This window comes from Melopsittacus undulatus, chromosome 1, assembly GCF_012275295.1.
Source record: "Melopsittacus undulatus isolate bMelUnd1 chromosome 1, bMelUnd1.mat.Z, whole genome shotgun sequence".
In the NCBI taxonomy this organism is placed as follows: Eukaryota; Metazoa; Chordata; class Aves; order Psittaciformes; family Psittaculidae; genus Melopsittacus; species Melopsittacus undulatus.
In genome coordinates, this window is record NC_047527.1 from 118,575,801 (window position 1) to 118,596,070 (window position 20,270).

At 38.7% G+C, this 20,270-nt stretch overlaps 1 protein-coding gene across 4 annotated transcripts in view; it reads left to right on the top strand.

Moving 5' to 3' along the window:
- The first annotated feature begins 5,705 nt into the window (after positions 1-5,705).
- TRDMT1 (tRNA aspartic acid methyltransferase 1) overlaps positions 5,706-20,270 on the top strand; it is a 29,797-nt gene continuing 15,232 nt past the window's right edge. For all 4 annotated transcript variants that reach the window (XR_004081113.2, XR_004081114.2, XM_005152955.4 and 1 more), the window contains exons 1-4: positions 5,706-5,796; positions 14,235-14,344; positions 15,856-15,932; positions 17,209-17,280. Coding sequence is in view for 2 of the 4 variants with exons in the window: in XM_005152955.4 (XP_005153012.1) it covers positions 5,733-5,796; positions 14,235-14,344; positions 15,856-15,932; positions 17,209-17,280 (323 nt within the window). In the remaining 2 variants the exon portion in view is untranslated. The remainder of the gene's footprint in view (positions 5,797-14,234; positions 14,345-15,855; positions 15,933-17,208; positions 17,281-20,270) is intronic.

The following is a 20,270-nucleotide window of genomic DNA, read 5'->3' on the forward strand; positions in this document are numbered from 1 at the left end:
ACATCTATAGACATGTCCAAAGTGCAAAAGAGAATATTTATGGTGCAATCACTTCTGTAACTGCAGTTCAAGTGATATCAAATAGCTGTATATTAGCTTTACAGTAGCTTATTTGCAAAGTGGCAGCAATATAGCCAGGGTGGGAGACACATCTGTGCTGCCTAGGCACCAAGTGCTCAACTTCTTGAGCAGATTTTATGGTACTCATGGCGTGCATTTGTGGTTTATCTCATTTCAAGATAGTTCAGCAAGATCACAGTTACAGCTCTGCTGCAGATGCATTGAAGATTTCTTTCTCTCTGGAGGAAACACCCTGCTACTGAAATCCTACCACCATGCTGTTCAGCATAAGCGATCTCATTTCCTGTGCTAACTACCAGCTCAGTCAAAGACTAAACTCATCACATGGAACTGAATAAAAAAAAAGCCAATCAAACAAACAAATATTGGGCAAGGGCTGGCCTCCTTAAAAGACAAGTCGGTGGTGTACAGAAAGCTTTAGGTGATACTAGATGGCCTTGTGAGCAAGAGGCATGAGCAATACCAACATATATCTACAAGTCTTTTGGTTTGCACACTATAGACTGTGAAAATCATACAGGGATGCTGCAGCTGAAAGTTCCTGTCTTCAGCAAAAAGGTAAGAGGCACATCCAGGCTCACCATCTGTACTGGTTTTTCTCTCCTTTCTCTATTTCTCCCTCCCTCTGAGAGAGCAGCAGGCACCATGCTGTTTCCTCCTGTCCCTGCAAGTGAACTGGGATTCCCCATGCCATTACCTCATCCTGCCGGAGCAGCTTGATCTGATCCCCTATTCAGGAACACCTGGCTCTATGCCTGATGTCACCCATCTCCTGTGACCCTTCAGAGGTCTGATTCAAAACACGTTCATTGCAGCAGTAATCTTCTGACTGACTGAAGTGGGCCTTATAGAGCTTAGTCTGTCTTGTCAGTCCACTGAAGGTTTTACTTTATTTTATTTCAATGTTACTAGCCTTTTTTTATCCTTTTGGGTTTGTTTTTTTTTTTTTTTTTGGTCAAGCACTGGAATGTTTAAGTGTAACAAGAAAGTCATAACATTATATAAACATATGTGTCTCATCCAGCCAGGGTGACCGCTGCAAGCCAAACACAACAAACAGGACAGATTTATTTAGATTTAAACTTATTTAAACCAGAACAGTGAAGATTTAATTAGAGAAGCAATGTCTTTTTGTTCCTTATTCCCTGTAGAGTATATGCATAGTTCCGCAACCTGAAAATAAAATACTCAGATGAAGAGATTAATGTATTTGAAAAGAGAAAAGGTTAAAAATGTTTGTGTCTGATGACTCTTCCAAATAATTTCAGCTAGATAAATTTCCCCTGTATAGAGTTCTTAGAAATGCATTGGGAGAGGCTAACAACCCTGGTTTGATGTGGGTTTCACTTCTAGTCTTGCAGATGCGTGGTGTTATAAATGAAAATCACAGCCATTGGTAGCCATACTGGTATGGCCCAGCAGGCTTCCCAGAAATGCCACATCTGTGGTTGACAACTACCTTTACTGAGCATCACTTCAGCAGAAACCAGGTCTGACAAATTCCCTCCTGAGACATTACATCTAGTACAGAACAATCTTGATAAGCTGCAAAAGGTTTTCAGTTTTAGTAGTAGCCTACTGGGCCAATGGTTATGGAAACAATAATTTACGCTAGACATTCTCAGTGATTTTTTTTTTTTCAATTCAGTGATTGCATTATGTGCCTCACATTCTTTCCTAGCCACAGTGATTTCTGACCCAGAACATGAGCTTCCCTTTTAGACAGCTAAGATATCTGAATACTCTTCCTGATCCTCAGTTGGGTGTTTAGTAGGTTATACTGGACAGTCAGACACAAGAAACATTGTTCATCCATCACCAGTTATATTTGCCTCAATGGAAGTTTTGGCTGATCACTGTGAATGCACTTTTAACATCTGGGGTATATCTCCATTTTTCAAATAGAGAGCAAATGCTCACAAACACTTCACAGCTACAGGTCTACTAGCTGCCATTACCTACCCTCTTGAGGGGTTACATTCATAGGAAACTTCAAGCAATTTGCAGTGCTGTGTTATTGTGACAGCAATAAAACCCCGTGACATGCACTGCAGACTGGCAACCTCTTGCTTGCAGCTCGGAACAGGCAGAAGCCATCCTGGCCGTGTTAGTCTCTGCTCTGCTGCAGATGGGAGGGCAGGGAGAGGAGTTACATGTAATGGTGGGAGGCTTGAGATGCCTACAAAATGTTTTGTGCACGTTTGTTGTATGCATTTGTTGCTGGTGTAAATTACTGAAATACCACAATGAAAATATTTTCTTCTCACTTTGAGGACAAGAGTATATGGTCCAGTCACAGTCTGTAATTTTATCTTTCAGTTGCCAAGTACAATGCAGAATCTTAAGGCAGTGTTTTTTTGCATGTTTCTGAGATTTTTTTTGGCAGCATTTATGCCTGTAACATTTTTAACACTCCTGAAGCATTTTAAGAAGAGAAAATACTGCAGTGGTTTTGTTTGAGTGTTCCTCTTACCACATGTAACTGTTTCACTGGCTGTGTTTATTAGTTACCAGGGCAACAGTTTCAGATCTAGCATGATTACCTGTATCATACCCCTCATCAGAGATATGGGCAAAGTTTGGAAACTTCTACAGTGAGGAAATGCTGCTAGTTGCTAGGAGGCAAGAGTTTTCAACATGCTGATATCACATGCTTTAAAAATGTCAAATAATCAGTTTGCTTAAAATATCTTTTACTAAAAATATATTGCAGTCAAGAAAATAGCTGCTTCCTCAATGCATTATCATAGTTCTATAGATATGCTCATTCAGAGTAAAATAAGATCTTTTTAGTAAAGCCTATCAATAGTTATTTAAAGCCAGCTATACTGTTGAGCCATAACTCAGATATGAAACAGCCCATACCTGTGTCCTAAAAAATCTAAGTTCTGAGATGCACATTCAACTCTGTTGTATTAATGTCCTTTGTTATTCAACTTAAACATTCATTGAGATTTACAGGAATCTATTAATCCTATATGCACAGAGTGGAGAAAGAAGAAGCTGTCACAATATCCAGATTTCATTAAGTCAAGTCATGAAGAGCCAGTTGGGAAATCTTGCAGACGTGACTGCTCTGGGGTCACAAGACAAAGAGTGAGCAGCAATTTAGGCTGCGCTGTGTCAGTGACAGCAAATGTTAGCAAGATTTTCTGAGTGAAGTATGAACAATCGTTTTCACACAGCTCATCCTCTGTAAGAATATGCAAGTTGCCATTGGTCATGGATCTCAGCACTTATCAGCCATTGCTTTACAAACAAGCTTTAATACTATTATATAAGGTCTGATCCAAAAAGTATGATTGTTAATATTATACTGTCTTTACATTTAGAAAGGGAAGAGCACTAAAAGTAACCGTAAAGTTTTCATTTTGGTCCTTTTTGCAGCAATTAATAATGAGAACCAAGTTAGGGCAGGCACAGTTATACAGAATTATAAAACTGAATACTGGCAGTTGTTTAAAAATGAGCACTAGGGAAATTTTGATTTTTCCCGTTCTTTGCAAAAAGTGGCCAATAAAATCCCAACCTAGGTTATGAATTTCATTGTGGCCAGTGTGGAGGTGTTTTGATCAGCTTCTCCAGTTTACTGGTTGAGGACGTAGGTGGAAGATTTCCCCTGAGCAGGAAATGTTCTACGGCTACCAGTATAGTACAAACATCTCTGCTACTTTCTCCATGGACTCTACCTTTCCCAAGAGTGAACCTTGGAAGCAGGGAAACAAGAAGGAAAAACAGAGCTCAGCTCTGTCTTCCTGTCTCACACAGGGAAGTATTGCTCCTCTGTAGATTTAATTGCACCAGGTACTGAGCAGCTCCCAGAAAATGAACTACTCCCTGCTGCCTACAGGTCCCACTCATCACAGTATCTAGCATTGCTGTGTTGTACAGTCATGAAAGAGCTCAAACGCATTCATCACTTTACTAATTAAGTAGTTGAAAAGCTGCTCTTTCCTTTCACTTTGCATCTACATTTTGAAGGGGTCCTACTGAAGCATATCTCCTTCGCTGATAACTGTGATCTTTGTAGCCACCTTCATCATCTTGAACCCGCTTCTTCGGAGTCATCACTATCTTTGTCCATGACTGTTTCCTCCATGTGGCACGTTCCTGGTTTTGTTATGCCATTAATTCACCCACCTTTCTCAGTTCTCCATCAGCCATTTGTGCAGGCAACCTGCCCCACCACTGTTTGCAATACGTGCTGCTCTCCTCTGGTACCTCGGCTGCTGCACCTCCTTTCAGAAATTCTAGCAGTAGACCTTGGACCTCTTGTTTTAAGTCACCTGCTTACTTCCATCACTGACAAATAAAGCAGCAGCTCCAGACTGATGATGATCCACTTTTGAATGACAGAACTGTTTTGAACAAGCTGGCAAGGATCAATAGTCTTACTTCTCAATTTTATTTCTAATTCCACTGTTTTTTTGCAGTTGATGCATCCCATATTCTGGAGAAGCATGTTGAAAGGGAGCAGGTTTCTCTCTTTTTTGCCCTCCAGTTTCACCTAAAAATTTTCTCCCCCCCCCTGAAAAGTAAGAGGTAGGAGCTACTATGACAGCCTGTATGAGGCAGCTTCTAAGAAAAAACAATCAACTCTCAAATCCACCTTATTTATGACAAGTTTCTAAGTGGCTCCACAGAAACATGATTAACTCCAGAAACAATCACAGAAACACATTCAGGGTTTTTTTCTTTTTCTTTTTTTTTTTTTTAATGTTTCATCTTCACAATCTAAAACTGCAAACTGAGGCATAGGTGAGTGTCTACTTGCATGTGGTGGGCAACCCTCATAATAGTGTGCAAGATACTCTGGTTACTGTATATATATATCTATATATGCAAATGTATCCGTCTAACATTTGTTTTAAAAACAAACTACTTTCCATGGGCAACAATGTGTTTGAGTCTTCCTTTTCAATGTAGCAACAGCAATTTCGTTGTGTTGGGGCAAATGAGAACTGTTTCATCAGTTATTTCCTTCCTTCCTGTTCCACCAATGGTGCAGGCTTTGAAATGACTTCTGAAAAACATCGCTGCACACTGAAATCATGAAATGATTAAGCACATAAAACTGCTGAGGGCCATTCGCACCAGCTGGACAGCACACATAGCCCCACAATGGTATAAGCCCCTTTTGCTGCCCTGTGTTCCCCTATTCTCTCCTGTGCCCAGGCCAGGTATAAGCCACACCAATCTATTTCAGGTTCCAGCCTGCCCTTGGGTGCTGCCCTGACCTTCATTGGTAATGCAGGGCCTGAGGAAGGGCAGTGGGGCTGGGAATTTCATTACTATCTGAAAGGAGCCCTTGACCCCAAAGGATTCACGGCAGGAAGCAGGTCCTTCTCCTCAGCCCTCACTCCCAGGATGTTAGCGCTGCTGGCAAGCATCAACCCCATGGACACCTCAGAGGGCTTCAGAGCCACCTAAACCAGGGGGTGGTTCCAGTCTCCGGGCCTAAACCCACTTTGGGGTTTAACGAGCAACTAGCAAATCCGCATTAAGCAGCTGCTCCGGGGCCACACAGTGGGCGAGTACTGTCGGCCCTGAAAAGGACGGGCAGACAGGTGGGAACGAAAGAGCAGCGGAACTGGCGGGCGGCGCTTCGGGAGGCCGCGGGGAGGGCCAGGCCGGGCGCCGGCTGCCGGAGAATGGCGCCGCTGCGGGTGCTGGAGCTTTACAGTGGCATCGGGGGGATGCATCAGGCCTTGAAAGGTACCGGCGAGCGGCCGCCGCCAGCGCGTCCCTCGGTGCTCGCTGCCGCCGCAGCCCTGCCGTGCGCCCCCGCCTCCTCGGCGCCATCTTTTCGGTGGGATCCCTCCCCCTGAGGCGAGGCTTTGGAGGGCGCCGTCTTCTCGATGGGGGGTGAAGAAGGCCCTCTCTTCCCGCAGCCTCTTCCCCACCCCACTGTGTCGCTTCTCCCCCGCTGCCTTGCACAAGCACCCTGTGGAAGGAAGCTGTAGGGCGGGAGGCTGGCCTAGGGCCAGGAGGCCCAAGCTCCCATTGCAGGGGCAGGGAAGTGACCTGATGGCAGTGGGGTTGGTGCTGCTCCACAGGCCTGCTGCCGGGGGCTGTGTGGAGGCCAGTTGAAAGGGAGATGTGTAACTGGGTTTTGGCTAGTGATCCGTTTGTGCTAGGGGCCTGTGGCTATAAACTGAGCAGTGCTCGAGTGCATTTGTAGCCTGCTGGATGGCCTTAGGTATTTAGCATACTGGGATGGAAATCAGGGATCCAGATGCTCCTGGGAAAGGGTGTGGTTTTGTGTTCTTTAGTACGTGCTTTCTCTCAACACTGGCACGCTCTTCCTGCAAATAGGGTTAGCATTATGGAGATATACAGGATGGTAATCAAATTAACCAGGGTATTCTGTAGACATGCACATGGACCTGGTTTTCATGATATTTAGTTAAGTAAACAGCTGATATGTGAAACAGTGTGAGCCTGACCATATGAGGTTGGTATAACATTCTGTAAATTGGGAAACTGAATATGGAGTTTGAACTGGTATAGAGAGTTCATGCTAGACTGTGTGACCAGATGAATGTTTGATCTGATACAAGGAACCCTGGAGCTCAGCTTTCTGAACTGTTAAAAGGATGGCTTGGGTAACCTTCAGCAGGTCCTGTAGCCTCTCTGTGACCTGGCTTCTTCATATAAAAAATTGAGTCAGGGCTATTGATTTCCTTTGTAAAGTACCCTGGGCCTTGCTACTTTGAAGTCCAGGTTTCAACACACATTTGTATAATTTATGAGAATCACCACAATAATTTTAACTGTAAATACAATCCTTCAAATACTTCAGCCTTCATAAGCATTAGCAGCCCTTCTGTTAGATTCTACAAAAGAGAGCTTTGGCATAAAAATATCAGGTGAAAACTCACCTGTTATTTTGTTTCCAGGGAACTGTGTAATATTAAAAGGTTTGGCTTACTGAGTAGAATCTGTTTAGCATTGTTTATTTACTTAAAACATATAATTGGCAGTGAAGCATTTTTTCTACTATCAGTTTTTTGCTTGAGTGTGTGTATATGTTTATGTATTTATAGTATACAGATATACACAACATATCAAAATAGGTGCCAACATTGTTATTGTGAATAATTCTAATCACCTGTTGTAAGGATGCATTTTCCTTATTTGCAGAGACAGAATATTGAGAGCAAACTTTAGCTACAGATTTTGGAGTTTTTGTGGAATGAGAAGAGGGTGTTGTATCTACTAATATAGCTGTAATGGTAATACTCTGCTTTTCTAGTAGTCTTGTTTCTGAAGTGATGGGGAACTATCTGTGTTTTATTGGCAGTTTCCATATTTTCATAGAAAGTAGGCTGGTTCCAGAACCTTAGCCTACACCTTGGTCCTTCACTCAGCTGTTTGTCCTGGCCAAAATGGGACATGTGTGGGAATGTATGTGGCATCTCTTCACTGAATATTATCTAGCTATGTTCCTAATGTCGTAATAGTTGTTTGATAATGTTCTGCAATAGCAAATTGTAATGTCAGATGTGATATCATGTGTATGGCCACTTAAGAAGGTGTCATTTGCAACACAACAAATACTTGTAAGGATAGAAATATTGAGAATGCACCCTTTGAAGTTTATTAGATACTGTAAACTTGTATCTAAAAGATACATTGATTGAGTGATGTTCTAGAGTATAGTTACTGTGCACATGAAGGCTTGAGATCATGTATCACCTTTTGTGCAGTTTGTAGGGTGAGGGAATTAACCAGAACCCTTGTATTATTTCCTTAAATGGCAAATTTATTTCCAGGCCTACTGTTTCTGAACTTGCCAAACACAACTGCATCAATGTTAGTGAATGTTGTAATTTCAGTTCTTCAGGGCTTGCTTTTGACTGAAGAAATTACAATAGATATGAATAGTGAGACTATGATTCTTCTGTAGTAGCACCAGCCAAAGCAGATGAAGGGACGGTGTATAAGAAGAGACAAGTTGTTATTTGTGTAAATGACCCTAGACAGCACTAAATGGTTAAATACCAATTGAAATTTGCAAAGTGGATAGATAATAGCTATTTACATTACAGTTAGTATAACTTCTTTTCAAATCTGGGTGCTTATTTTTCTGGGAAGCGTATGAGAATTCAGCCCATAGGCATTGTCTTGTCTTGGAAAAAATTCCATACCATACACTTCTAGATAAAAGTTTTATTTTGGGTGTTGTTGAAACTAATAATCAGGCCATTTGAATAAAAAGGATTCCATGCAGTTTGCACCAAGTTAAGCATTTAATGACAAGTCTTCATACAAAACTGGTTTTGAGAAATTGTATTGCATTCAGTAATGCTGATCTAGTCAAGCATTTTGATCCCTTCTGCTGTTTTCACTTTTTAAGTCTCATAGACATCTGGATTCAGTTTTCTTACACAGTTTCTAAAGGGACAAAGTGAAGTCATGGGGGGTTGTTTGCTTTTATGTGGAAATGGGACAGAAAAACGTCAATGTTCCTCTGTAACTACTTTAATAATAGGGTTTCTTATATGTTTTTGGCCTATATATGGATGTGAAACCATGCTGTTTGGAAATGTCTTAAAAAATGGGTTTTTTTATATAGTTTAGCAAATGGCAGATTGTTTGGCATCTTCCATTAAAATCAAGTATGGAAATATTAGAAGGCTTTTTTCTTTGTTTTGTTTTGTTTTCCCTATATGAGGAAGAGGCTTGAAAGAAAAACCTTCTATTTTCCCAGTACTTTCATAAAGCAGGTACACGAGAGATGAAGATGATGTGTAATACTTTATTTTCCTGGTATGGTTTCTAGTGAATCTGTATAGCCAAGAAAAATAGGAACATGTAGAAAAGAGAGAGCATGGAATACTTAAGTGGAAGCACCCCAGGAAAGCTACTTGTTCTACAAAAGGCATTCTGCAGCTTTGGCAAGTTCTGGCTCAGTTTTGGTTCCTGGCTGTGTCATATAGCCAGTTTTGTGGCCAGTTGTATTTAACAGAGCTATCCAACCTTCCTTTTCTCTGTGAAATTGGCAGTGTTTTCAATTGGCAAATAGGTGTTTTTGAGGAAATGTGACACTATGTTTTCTACCTGGAAGCCCTTTTTGGCTGTGATCTTTCATAAACTTAATTTAGGACAGCATGTGTACTTACACTCACAGAATGGGGATGTTCATTGTTTTGGCAGCTGTCATTACAGTAGAATGCATTTGGCACCAAGTAGTATGCAATTAGTTTTAGAGATTGTCCTTGCCTGCAGTAGGAAATAATTAAATTTTAATAAATTCGTGGAAGCTTTTACTCTCTTGAAAGTACTTCTTTAGTAACAGTACATAGAAGTTACTAGTACATAGTTGAATCAGGCCCTGTTTGACAGGGAAAAGAAGGCTGTTCTTGAATTAGGTTTCAGTTCAGAATTGAAGAAGACAAATCTTAGGCATTGTCTAGCTCTGCATTGATATTTGAGTTGTAGATAATTCAAGATATGGAGAATTTTGAATTTTAGATACGTAAAAAGGTATAATTTAGAAAGTTGAGCTTGATTAAGATCAGAAGTCAGCTGGTCTGTTCATAATCACACTCTTGAAAGACTGAAGCAGATGGGAGCGCATTTCTTCCTTCTTTCTACCCTGTGCCCTAAAGTTTGTGAGAATATAAAGGTTGAAGTTTAGATCCTATATGTCTAAACATACAATACTTTATATGTGTGTGAATGTATTCTTTATATATCAAGTACAGTTTCTGCAGTGAAATATAGTGGTTTAGTTTTAGAAAGCCTATGGCTACAAATTCATTTCCTTAGCAACTTTCCATGAAACAAACAGCTTGCTCTACCTCATTCCCAACCAAAACAAACTTAAACTGGCTTATTAATTTAGGCAGTATTCCCATGAAAAATGGGTTCCAGGCCTTTGCTGCAAGCATTTGTAATCTGCCAGGTCACTGAAAAAAAATGTCTCTGTGCATAAAACATGAAAGGACATATTTTACAAAATACTGTGATTTTGCAGTGATGAAGTTGGTGGCATTTTTTCTATACAATTGTTGTGTTTCAGTTTTACAGAGTAAGAATTTGAGTCTCATGTACTCTGTCATCTGTGTTTATTGATTTTATTTCATTATGTTTGTGGATTGCACAGCATAATAAACTGGTGTTTGAAATTACACAGAGCATAACTATCTTACGAGGAGAGGCAAAGGAGTCAAAACTGTCAAGCAGCTTTGGGATTCGGCACAATGCAAAGCAAAGATATGGCTGTTTTGAACAGGTTTTTACACCTAAACTCATTTTGCTGTAATTGTTCTCTAAAATACAGACACCTTTAATACAGGATGTTGCCAGTTCTGCTGACATGTAAGTATGTCATTTATATAGCTGACCATGAGCAAATCCTGTATAAGTAGAGCAGTGAAAAAAGTCGCTAAGTATCCTGCAGGAAGCAACTATCAATGATAGTTGTGTTTGCTGTAGCCATGGGCACTTCAGCCTAATCATTTCATCTTAGAGCTGACAACTCAGAAATAAAATCTTTGCTCTGGTTTAAAAGGAAATAGGACTAACAAAACATGTGACTAATCTTCCCTTTTCCATCTGTTTCCATATACCTGATAGAAAAGATTTTGGCTCTGATTTTCTGATAAAGTGAGATCTGCCAGGCTGTGCCCTTGTTGTAACACTGTGCGTTTCATGTGCTATGTTGACATTGATGATTCTATTACAAAAGTACAATGGTGAATATAAGCAGATCTATGTTAATGTTAAGATCTGCCAGAAACACATAGTAAAGGAATTGATTCTGAAGTGGGAAAAGACAGATACTGTAATGTGAGAAATTTTATTTTTGGCATTTAAAGATGAGACCCATTGGGTTTGTTTGTTTTTTTTTTCCAAATCAGAAAGCTAATGGATGTATCCTGTTTTCCTTTGTTTCCAGTGCCACACCTTGCAATCATTACCGCAGCATCCCTTTCACTTGAGTGACTGCTACATAGCTAAAATGACTCGTAAGCATTGTGTGTGAAATGAAATAGGGAATTGGGACCCAAAGTTTGATTGCTGCCTCTTTAGGCAATTTAAATAACAGTAAAAGAGTTTCTTCTGTGTGGATCCTAGCGGTTTTAAGCCTCAAGTGGAGAATCATACTTTGTTAATAGGAGGTATAAATTTGAGTTCACCTGCTTTCAGCCAAGAGAGGTTACTACAATTTAATCTGCCTAAAAATAAGTCCTAACACCTCCCTCAGTAACTTCCCCATCATGTCTGTAGCTTCCGTTTGAGCCACATCTCATTCAGGTATGTGGAGTCTTGGTGGTGTTGAGGAATATTGTAAATCAAGTATCCCAGCATCTACTTAGTTTCACTTAGAAAAATATGTGTTAGTTTTTCCTTAGTCTGCATAATATTAAATTGTTTAATTTAATGAAACACAGTTAACATAGTGCAGAGTTTTAATTCTCTTAAGGGGCTTTGTTTTGAAAAATTGACAGTTTTTCTGAGGAAAAAAAAAAAGTTTCCAGAGCTGTGTCTGTTTCTTCTGCTGTATATTTTGGGGAATTGGTTTAACCTCACTAAGTCAGACGTTCAGGGGCCTTTTCATATTTATTAGCTGCTTTTGTGCCTTTTGTCAGTGGAGATAGTTAAATATGGTCTTGATTCTGTTGTTTTTTCGTCTTTTTTTTAATGATACATTCCTACAGTCATTTTGAAGTGATAGAGATAATTGCTTTAGCAAAATTGAATATCACTGTTTGACATCAAAGTTATGTAAATTTCAGGGGAAGGAGTTCTTTAAAAATGTTTCATTTTAACATTGTTTGAAATTTACACAAGCTTTTCTTTGTTAAGTTGGATGTGTGAGATATGCTTGTCTGCTCGAGCTCCTTCATGCGTTTCTAGGGTATTTCCGCACAAATAAGCTTAATCAGCTGTTAGAGGGAGTCTGTTCTGTAACAGGAACTCCCAAGTGAGCCACAGTTTTTGAGTGAAAAGCTTTGAAAAAGTTATCAGATCTTTGAATTGGGAAGAGAGGATATTGGATGAAATAGTTCAGGAAAAGTTCCTGTGCCTTTTACATGCTGGTTAACATCTGCGGTTTAGACTGAGCATTGTATTGCAAGGGATTCAATAAATGGCTGTTAGCTACATGCTCGCTTTCAGTACTTCCAGGCATTGAGGCCTGTGAAATCCCTTGGTGCAAATCCCCAGTACTTCTTTCTTTTGTTGTTTGTATGCAGGGAGAGATTGGATTGATGTTAGTAAAAAGGATGAGCATCTGAGTCTTGAGTTGTGAGAAAAAGTACACTGCCTGCCTTTCCAGTTGTAATTTTAAAACTATGTGTTATTTTACATAATAATTTGAGGTTCTTTGTTTTTATTTTTGGAATTCCTGGAGCACGTAGTAAGGACCAACTTGTCAGGATGACATGTTTTAGGAACTGAAAGAATAAATGAGAAAAGCAGTCTCTTAAACAGTACTTGAAGTTTGTTCCTGTTAGGTGCTACAGCTTTGTTTTAGGAAGGTAAAGATGTTGGCTCTTGAATATGCTTGTAAATTGAGACAGTCAGCCTGTTAAGGGACGTTCTCTTCACACTAGGTGTCAGTGTTAATATACCTGTTCTGTAATCTCAGGTGTCATTCTTGTCCTCATGGACACACCTGTGTTTAATGCTTCAGTTACAATTTATGGTCAAAAAGTCAAGACAGTAGCTGCAAATAATGATTTGTATGTTGACCCTATTGAGTAGCTGGTCATCTGTAAGTCTTTTTCTTGTGAAACTTTTTTTTTTTTTTTTTTTTGTCCTCTATTACATCAGATAAGCTCAGGAGAACCAGGCTAGTCTTTGTTAAAATGTGTGCTACAATCTTACCAATAACCAGATTTCATTCATCTTGGTTTGAATAAGATGACCTTGAAAACCTGAAAGATAGTAGATGGGTGATAACCGCATCACCCAAAATTAAATCCACTAGCGACATCACAGTTGTTTTTTCATTCTCTCAAACTGTAAATAATTAGCTGAATAGCAGCAATTCGTAAGATGTCTCATGAGTTCATTATTAATGTGTTACTTGAGCATGTTGTGAGACTTCTCAAAGGCATATGGCTATTTGCCTTGTTTCTTTTGGTTTTCAAACGTAGTTTATAAAGTGCCTGAGTTTCATCTGTGGCTTTGTAATGTGACCATAATCTAGATTTCCTGGTGGTTGAAACTAGTCTTGTATATCAGGAAATACAGTCACTGTTTTCTGCCTGTGGCTATAACAGTGAACACAGCCTATCTTCCTAGATAAAAAGCCTCAGTGAAGGTATTGTCACACTATTTATTACTAACCACATGATAAGCAGTGGATTAAACACTGTTCTTTTCATTGTCTTTAGCTTCTGCAGAAACTATTGTTTTGTTACTCTATAAGTTAGCCATTACTTGTTTACATTCTTTTAGTGTATTTTTCTTTCAGGATTTTATCTGTCAGTAGATTTGTTACACTGTGTTCTCTTCTTTTCAGTTATGCCTCTAAGTGTCCTGAGGTACTTCCTTTGATGCCTAGAGAAGAGGAGCTGCCAAATGACCTTCAAGGCATTTGGTGTTTTGACTACCTTGAACTCAAAAGGAGGCAGCAGTTGTGTTCAAGGCCTGAGATTTTTGCTTGAACATAAGCACAGTTGATTTCAGGCAACTTCTTAAAGTTATATTGCAAGAGTAGATATACTTCAGACATATTTATTGATGCAGTTTTTTTTCACAGTGAGAAGTAGAATACTGCTGAAGTAACACATTTAGTTTCTCTAAGTTGTCAGTGGCTGGAGGGCTTCAGGCAGTGGCAGGGGGGGCTCGGCAGGTTGACTGTATTCCTATAGCTGAGGATCTTGATGGCCACAGAGACCAAATAGTTGGAGGAGGGAAAGTTGTAAAGATGCACATGTTTGGGGTTTATGTATGGCTGTATCTAGAAATTATAAAGGGTGCAGTTAGCTCCCGGTTTTGGATATATAAGGAAGTATTTCCCATATGATTAGAAACACAGTATATTTTTCATATAATTAAAGGCAGCACAGCAGAGTTTGGCCATATAACTTCCCTTTTATTTTTGAGCATAGCTGCAATGCAGCTGAACAAACGCGTTTTTCCAAGAATAGCAAAAAGAGGCTGCAGTTTTCAAGTTCTTTTTTTAATTTTAGAAAGCTGTGCATCTGCGGAAGTTGTTGCTGCTGTTGATGTGAACCCTCTTGCCAATGAAGTTTATAAGTACAACTTTCCCAGTACACCATTATGGGCAAAGACAATTGAGGTGAGTGGTGAATGTACTTTTTACTCTAGTCTGGCATTTGTAGTAGTAAGTTCTCATCCTTGTTCTTATCAGTAATAAGAGAAACATAAATATTTAGTTTATGTTGTTATGAATATATCAGTTTTACAATAACTTTGATTTCTTGTGCTGTGGTTCTTTGTCAGAGTTAGAGAGATACCCACACTGCAGTCTTTTCCTGAAAGTCTTGACTGCTGTATTAAGGAAGTGTATGTGAATATCAAGAGGAATGTCTGTCACCAATACAGGCATGAAAAAAAAAACATACATGAAAATATTTTCTTTTAATTTAAAAGTATTTTGAAAGAATTTAATAAAATTACTTGGAGGCATGGCTTTGTTTTGTAGTTATAGTTGATCTCAGTAAAACACAAGAAAATATACTGGATGGGACAGTCTTGCATTTTTTTTGTAGGCTCAATAGGTCAAATGTTTTAGGAGTTCTTTCCCTTGTCCAAATTATTTGAAGAAGACTGTAGGTAAAATTGGATTCTGTTTTAATAGTTGAGGAGTGAGTTAGGCATGGTGTTTGTTCCCTGGGTTTAGTTAGAAATTATTTTATGCTTCTTGATCTTTGAGTTTTACAATGTGACAAAGATATTTAAGACACCAGCTTATGTAATACTTAAATAGGTGTCTAAAGGTTAAATGCTTATTCAGCACTTAGTAATAGCACTCTAAACGACAGTTTAGTTTTATATGGGGAAAGAAGAAGGCTTGACCATGTCTTCTTACAGTAGATAAGCACAAATTACAGTCAGTAAGATCTTTAAATTTATTTGGCCTCTTAATATGTTGTCCTTCTAGTGCTGGTTAAAATTTAGTCGAGAGAAACTTCTAACCATGTAATTAATTCATGGCACAGGCCTTTCTTCTCTGAACAGACGTACTTTGTAAGAGTAGAGCTTTCAGCCATGTAGTATATTTGAGGGATTTTTACTGGATAAAAACTAGAATGGAGTAAACTTCACAGAATACATGGGTAGTAAGCTCCTAAGAGTTAAAACCTCACAGTTTGGACTGGTAAAAATGATGATGTTTAACACTTGAGATTCTTTCCTGTTCAGATATTTACCTGTTTTAAATATATTAATACTGGTTTTGATGTACAAAGGCTTCATATCTGAAGAATGATACTTTATTTGGAGGAGGGATGGGGAGACATAACTAGTAAGTATTTCAGTGTGATCTACTGAAAGAATCACTACACACCTCTTCTGAAAGAATAAATATATAAAAACCTCAAGTTTACATATAGATGCTAACACCCTTAGTGGTTCTGGTTCATATTCAAAGCAATTAATGCATATTTGTATTGTATGATTTGACAAGGTAGAAAAGATTTATATTATTAGGTCAAATAGGAGATGAGATAGTTTTTTGCTGATGAAGTGTATAATGGGAGTAAGAGGAATAGTTTCTTCTGAAAGATGACTTGAGAGTTTCATGTGGTTTACAGCACTCAACATTCTTCTATTTTTTTCCTTATTCAGGGCATAACACTGAGAGAATTTGACAGATTGTATTTTGATATGATTTTGATGAGTCCTCCGTGTCAGCCATTTACAAGGTAGTTATAGCACACTAAAGTGCAGTTACTACAGTATGTATTGTTAAAGGAAAAATATTTTCAAGAGTGACACTATGCATGGTTCATCTGTGTATCTTTCTGTTCTAAGCAAAAATGTTGCAGCTCTGTTCACTGAGATGTTTATTGAAGTGGGAGAAATGCAGAAATGTGAATCTTAATTATTGATCACATTTCTTGTAATCTGTATTTATACTTTGAAAAGTGCACATGCACACAAATAGTTTATTCTGAGGAATATTACTATTTTAGCCAAGACTAGGAGGGTAATAATGGCTTTAAAATGATTTTGTGACTAACGTAGAGAAATATCTTCTTGATTAAGAGCTGAACTTACTGAGAGGTTATTTGTCAGATTGGTTTCAAATTCATATCGTTTGACAGCAGTGACCAGTGGAAGTAAGATTCAAGTAACAGTACTCATGAAAAGAAGTAGCTTTGTGAAAAAGTCTGTGTATGGTGATGAAACTGCTTGTGTAAGAAAGTACATCTTTTTGAGTGCATTGATATTGAAATCTTTCCAAAGTAGTGCTCATCTGTAAAAACATATTTTTGCAAATCCATGATGTATGTAGGAATAATTTCCTTCTTAAAAAAAAAAAAAAAACCAACAACAAACCAATACTGTGAAAAAAAAATCTATGTCTGTCTAATTTAAAGACATGTTGAAGCTCTTCTACCAAGGCTTTCTTCTTTTTCAAGAGCTAATGCAAGTGTAAGTTAGGGAACACAGTCCTGGAATCATTCTATTATGTCATCATTTTTATAACCTACATGAGCTGTCCAGTTTGATGTTGCAAACTTGTTTACAAAGTTGCTCACAAGGGGCTCAGTCCTGCAAATTATGAGCACTGAGACTTAAGTCATAGAAGTCATTTAGTATATTCAATGTAAAATAGTGGGGTATTCCTAGGAACCCAGTGGAGTTCTTTTGTTCTTTCAGAATCAAGTGTGTTCAAAGGGTTGGCTGGACAAGACCAGAATGCTGAACATTCTGCAGATTGGGGAGTGGGCTTCCTTACTAAATACTTTAATTTTAACTTCCCTGTGAGCTAATGAACTCCAGGGACAGATCTTTCATTACTTACAGCATTCCTTGGGACACTGCCTCTGCAAGCAGCTCATGTGTGTACATGATGCTTTTGCAGAGTCCCTTTTTGAAACTGAAAGCAAAACGTGTCAGCATTCTGTAGAAAAAGGCAAGTCAAGTGTCAGTCTGCTCTGAGTAATACACAGATGTTTCTTGATTCTTTCTTAGAATTGGCCTGCAAGGTGATATATCCGATCCACGGACAAAAAGCTTTCTCTATATCCTTGATATTCTCCCAAGGTATGAATGAACTATTGCCCCAGTTCTTAAGGCCTTTGTAGTAACTAAGTAGGTCTTTCATATTTCAGTGAGACAAGTAATCTATAACATTTTACAAGGGTACAGCTAGTATTGTGTTGTATTACTTGTTTTCACATGAACTTATAATACTTGTATTTTACTGTTGCCATTATCATCACATAGCTACTGTATATGCTTTAATTTATCTGATTTGCTTTTTACTGTGTTTCTGTTTAAACTGTGGCTGTATTATAAATTAAGAAAGTTATTTTCCTTTCAACATCAAACTTGCACTGGCTTTATGTAGAGGCAGGAGCAGGTAGTATAGTAGTTTGCTGATGGGCATTGTGGAAACATGAAAATTATTTGAAATACCAAGTTAAGAAAGGCTTTAATTCAATATTTAGTCACTTATTCACTAGGTAGCAATTGAAAGTTTGTTTAAATATGTTATTGACGGCACAATCTTCTATCCCCTTGTTTTCTTTCTTCAACTATATTCTTTTTGGTGCTCCTTTTAGATACCTTGGATCAGATTATGGATTTTTGGTTGTAGTACAATCCCTTGGTTTGATAGTAATACTAAGGAATTCAAATAGCCCTGCATTCCTTGAACAGTGCCTTTGTCTTTCTGCTGATCTGTCATTTTGGCCCAGTTAAACCCCAGTTCCTAATAGCCATAATTATTTGTATTACTTTTATTATGCTTTGTAATGCTTGTAGTCCTTTTTGGGAAGAAATACAAAGCACTGTAAGAACCTTTCCTGGGGAAGTGGAGCAAGCAGTTACTAAGGGAGATTTATCCAGCAGAAATCTCTGCCTCTGGATTGAGATGTTCATTGGGTACCAATTAGCATAAGCCTGAGAATTTCTATCAGTTACAGTCCAGCAGACACTTACCATTCCTGCAGTCCTGTGTCTGCTGGAGCTGGGGACAGCTGTTCTCTAGATAAACATTGGGGTCTCATTGGTTAATGTTGCTCTCAGAATTGGAGGAGGAGAAAAGGAGGTTTGGTTGCCTGTCTCTTTCTTTCTTTGGGGTTTTCTTGGTTGGGTTTTTTTTTTTGGTTGGTTGGTTCGTTTTGGTGTTTGGGTTGTTATTGGGTTTGTTGGTTTGTTTTTTTTTGAGAGCTTTCTGGACTGAAGGAAACCTTTACCAATACCATCCTTTCTTTCAAACTGCTGTTAACCCAGGGGGAAAACAGTCTTCTTCCTTCTTCCAGAAGAAATTTTTTTTCAGCCATCAGGTGGGACTACCTTTTTGCCCTTGTCATCAGCAAATATACAACACAGACACAGAAGGGCTGAGTGGCTTGGCTGGGATCACCTAGGAAATCTGTGGCAGGCAGAGAGCACAAAACAGAACACAGTATGGATTCTGCAACCTTGCAAGTTAGACAATAAATAGGTAAAAAGAAGGATTATTACTATTTCTCCCTGGCCTCTGGCAGAGGCATGAAAATAGGGAGATAATGTGGGCATCCAACAGCTGTGAAGGATGTCTTTTTTTGCAACAGGGAATATAAGTCAGTCCTCCAGACTGACCTTTCAAAATGAAAAAAACAGCAGATAGTGTGTAAGTTAATAATTTATATCTTTCTCATAATAATATAGTATATAATAGTATGGAATAATAGTACCTTCCTGACCCTTAAGGGGATCCTGACCTCAGCATTCCTTTCTGCTAAACTGAGACACGATTAAGAGGCTGGGGACATTGCTGTTGCGCATGAATGTGGAAATGTTGCTTCCTGGTTACTGTGGGCTTAGCTGGATAAAGGTCAGAAGCTTTTCTTTCTCAAAACCAAAGCTTTAGACACTGCAGGACATATGTTTTCCATCATGATGATGCAAAGGAGCTGGGCTTGGCTGTGGCACTTTATCTCAATGCGCCACCAGACCCTGTGATGTCCCTTATCTCCCTTGGGCAGGTTGCTTGAACGTCTGTAATATGTTCAAGATGGTGGCTTCTGCAGAGTTTCTCAGTTCCAATAGATTTATGTTTTAATGAGATAGCGTTTGTGTATTTTTTGGATGTGGCGTGTTTGCCAGACATTGAGTATGTAGTATTTTAGTCCAAAAAGGGGAAAATTTTAATATAGGAATTATCACTTTGGAGTCTAAATTGGTACAACGTGAGTTTTTAGTTTATGGAAGCTATACGATTTCTCATCCTTGGCTATTGCAGCCTTTTCTAATGAAATGTCACTGAAATGAATCTCAAAGATAACCTGGGAAGACAAATATTCGAGATCTGGAAAGGACAGTTTCAAGTTCTGGAAAGACCTGGGAAATCTTTGGAGCACCCAGCCAGCAAACAGAGTCTGACCCAGATGGTCCAGATACTGCCTGTTTTTTGTGTCCAAGCCATAGCCCAGGAAATCTAATGCTAAAAAAGTTCCGCTTTTACAGGCACATTTGTAGTGTTTATACCTGCCAAGTACTTAACACACTCTTTGTATAGTGATTACTTGTCTTGTGACCTGCTGATCCTGCATGAGCTCTTGCATTTGAGGCTATGTTCTGGATTCATTAATTTAATAATAAGGTTTAAAGTAGGTGACAATAATGTGTGGATAAGCATACCAGTGGATATGTTCCCCATTCCTCTGCGGGGAATTTGGCTGCTGCTGTTTTTTTTTCAGTTTAGGATTTTTTTTTGTTTTTTTTTTTTCAGCATTGTTTTCAGTATTTTTAAATTTAATGTAGTATCTTGTATGTTTCCCAGTTTCTTGTGAAACAACTTGTCCTTAACTCATGTGAATGTGATTGATGGTAGTTAAGAACACACTAAAACAAATTCTGCTGTGATTTGTACCAGTGAAAGTCCAAAGTCACTTGCTGGTGGCTTTTGTATTCTGTTCCTATGTGCTGTTTTCAGATCCCAGTGTGTGGCAGACATACTATGTCTACGTTAGCTTTACTAGAGAATTAATCAGTGTCAAGGAGTGTTCCCAGAGACTTATATCATTTGTGCTTCTAAATTGTTG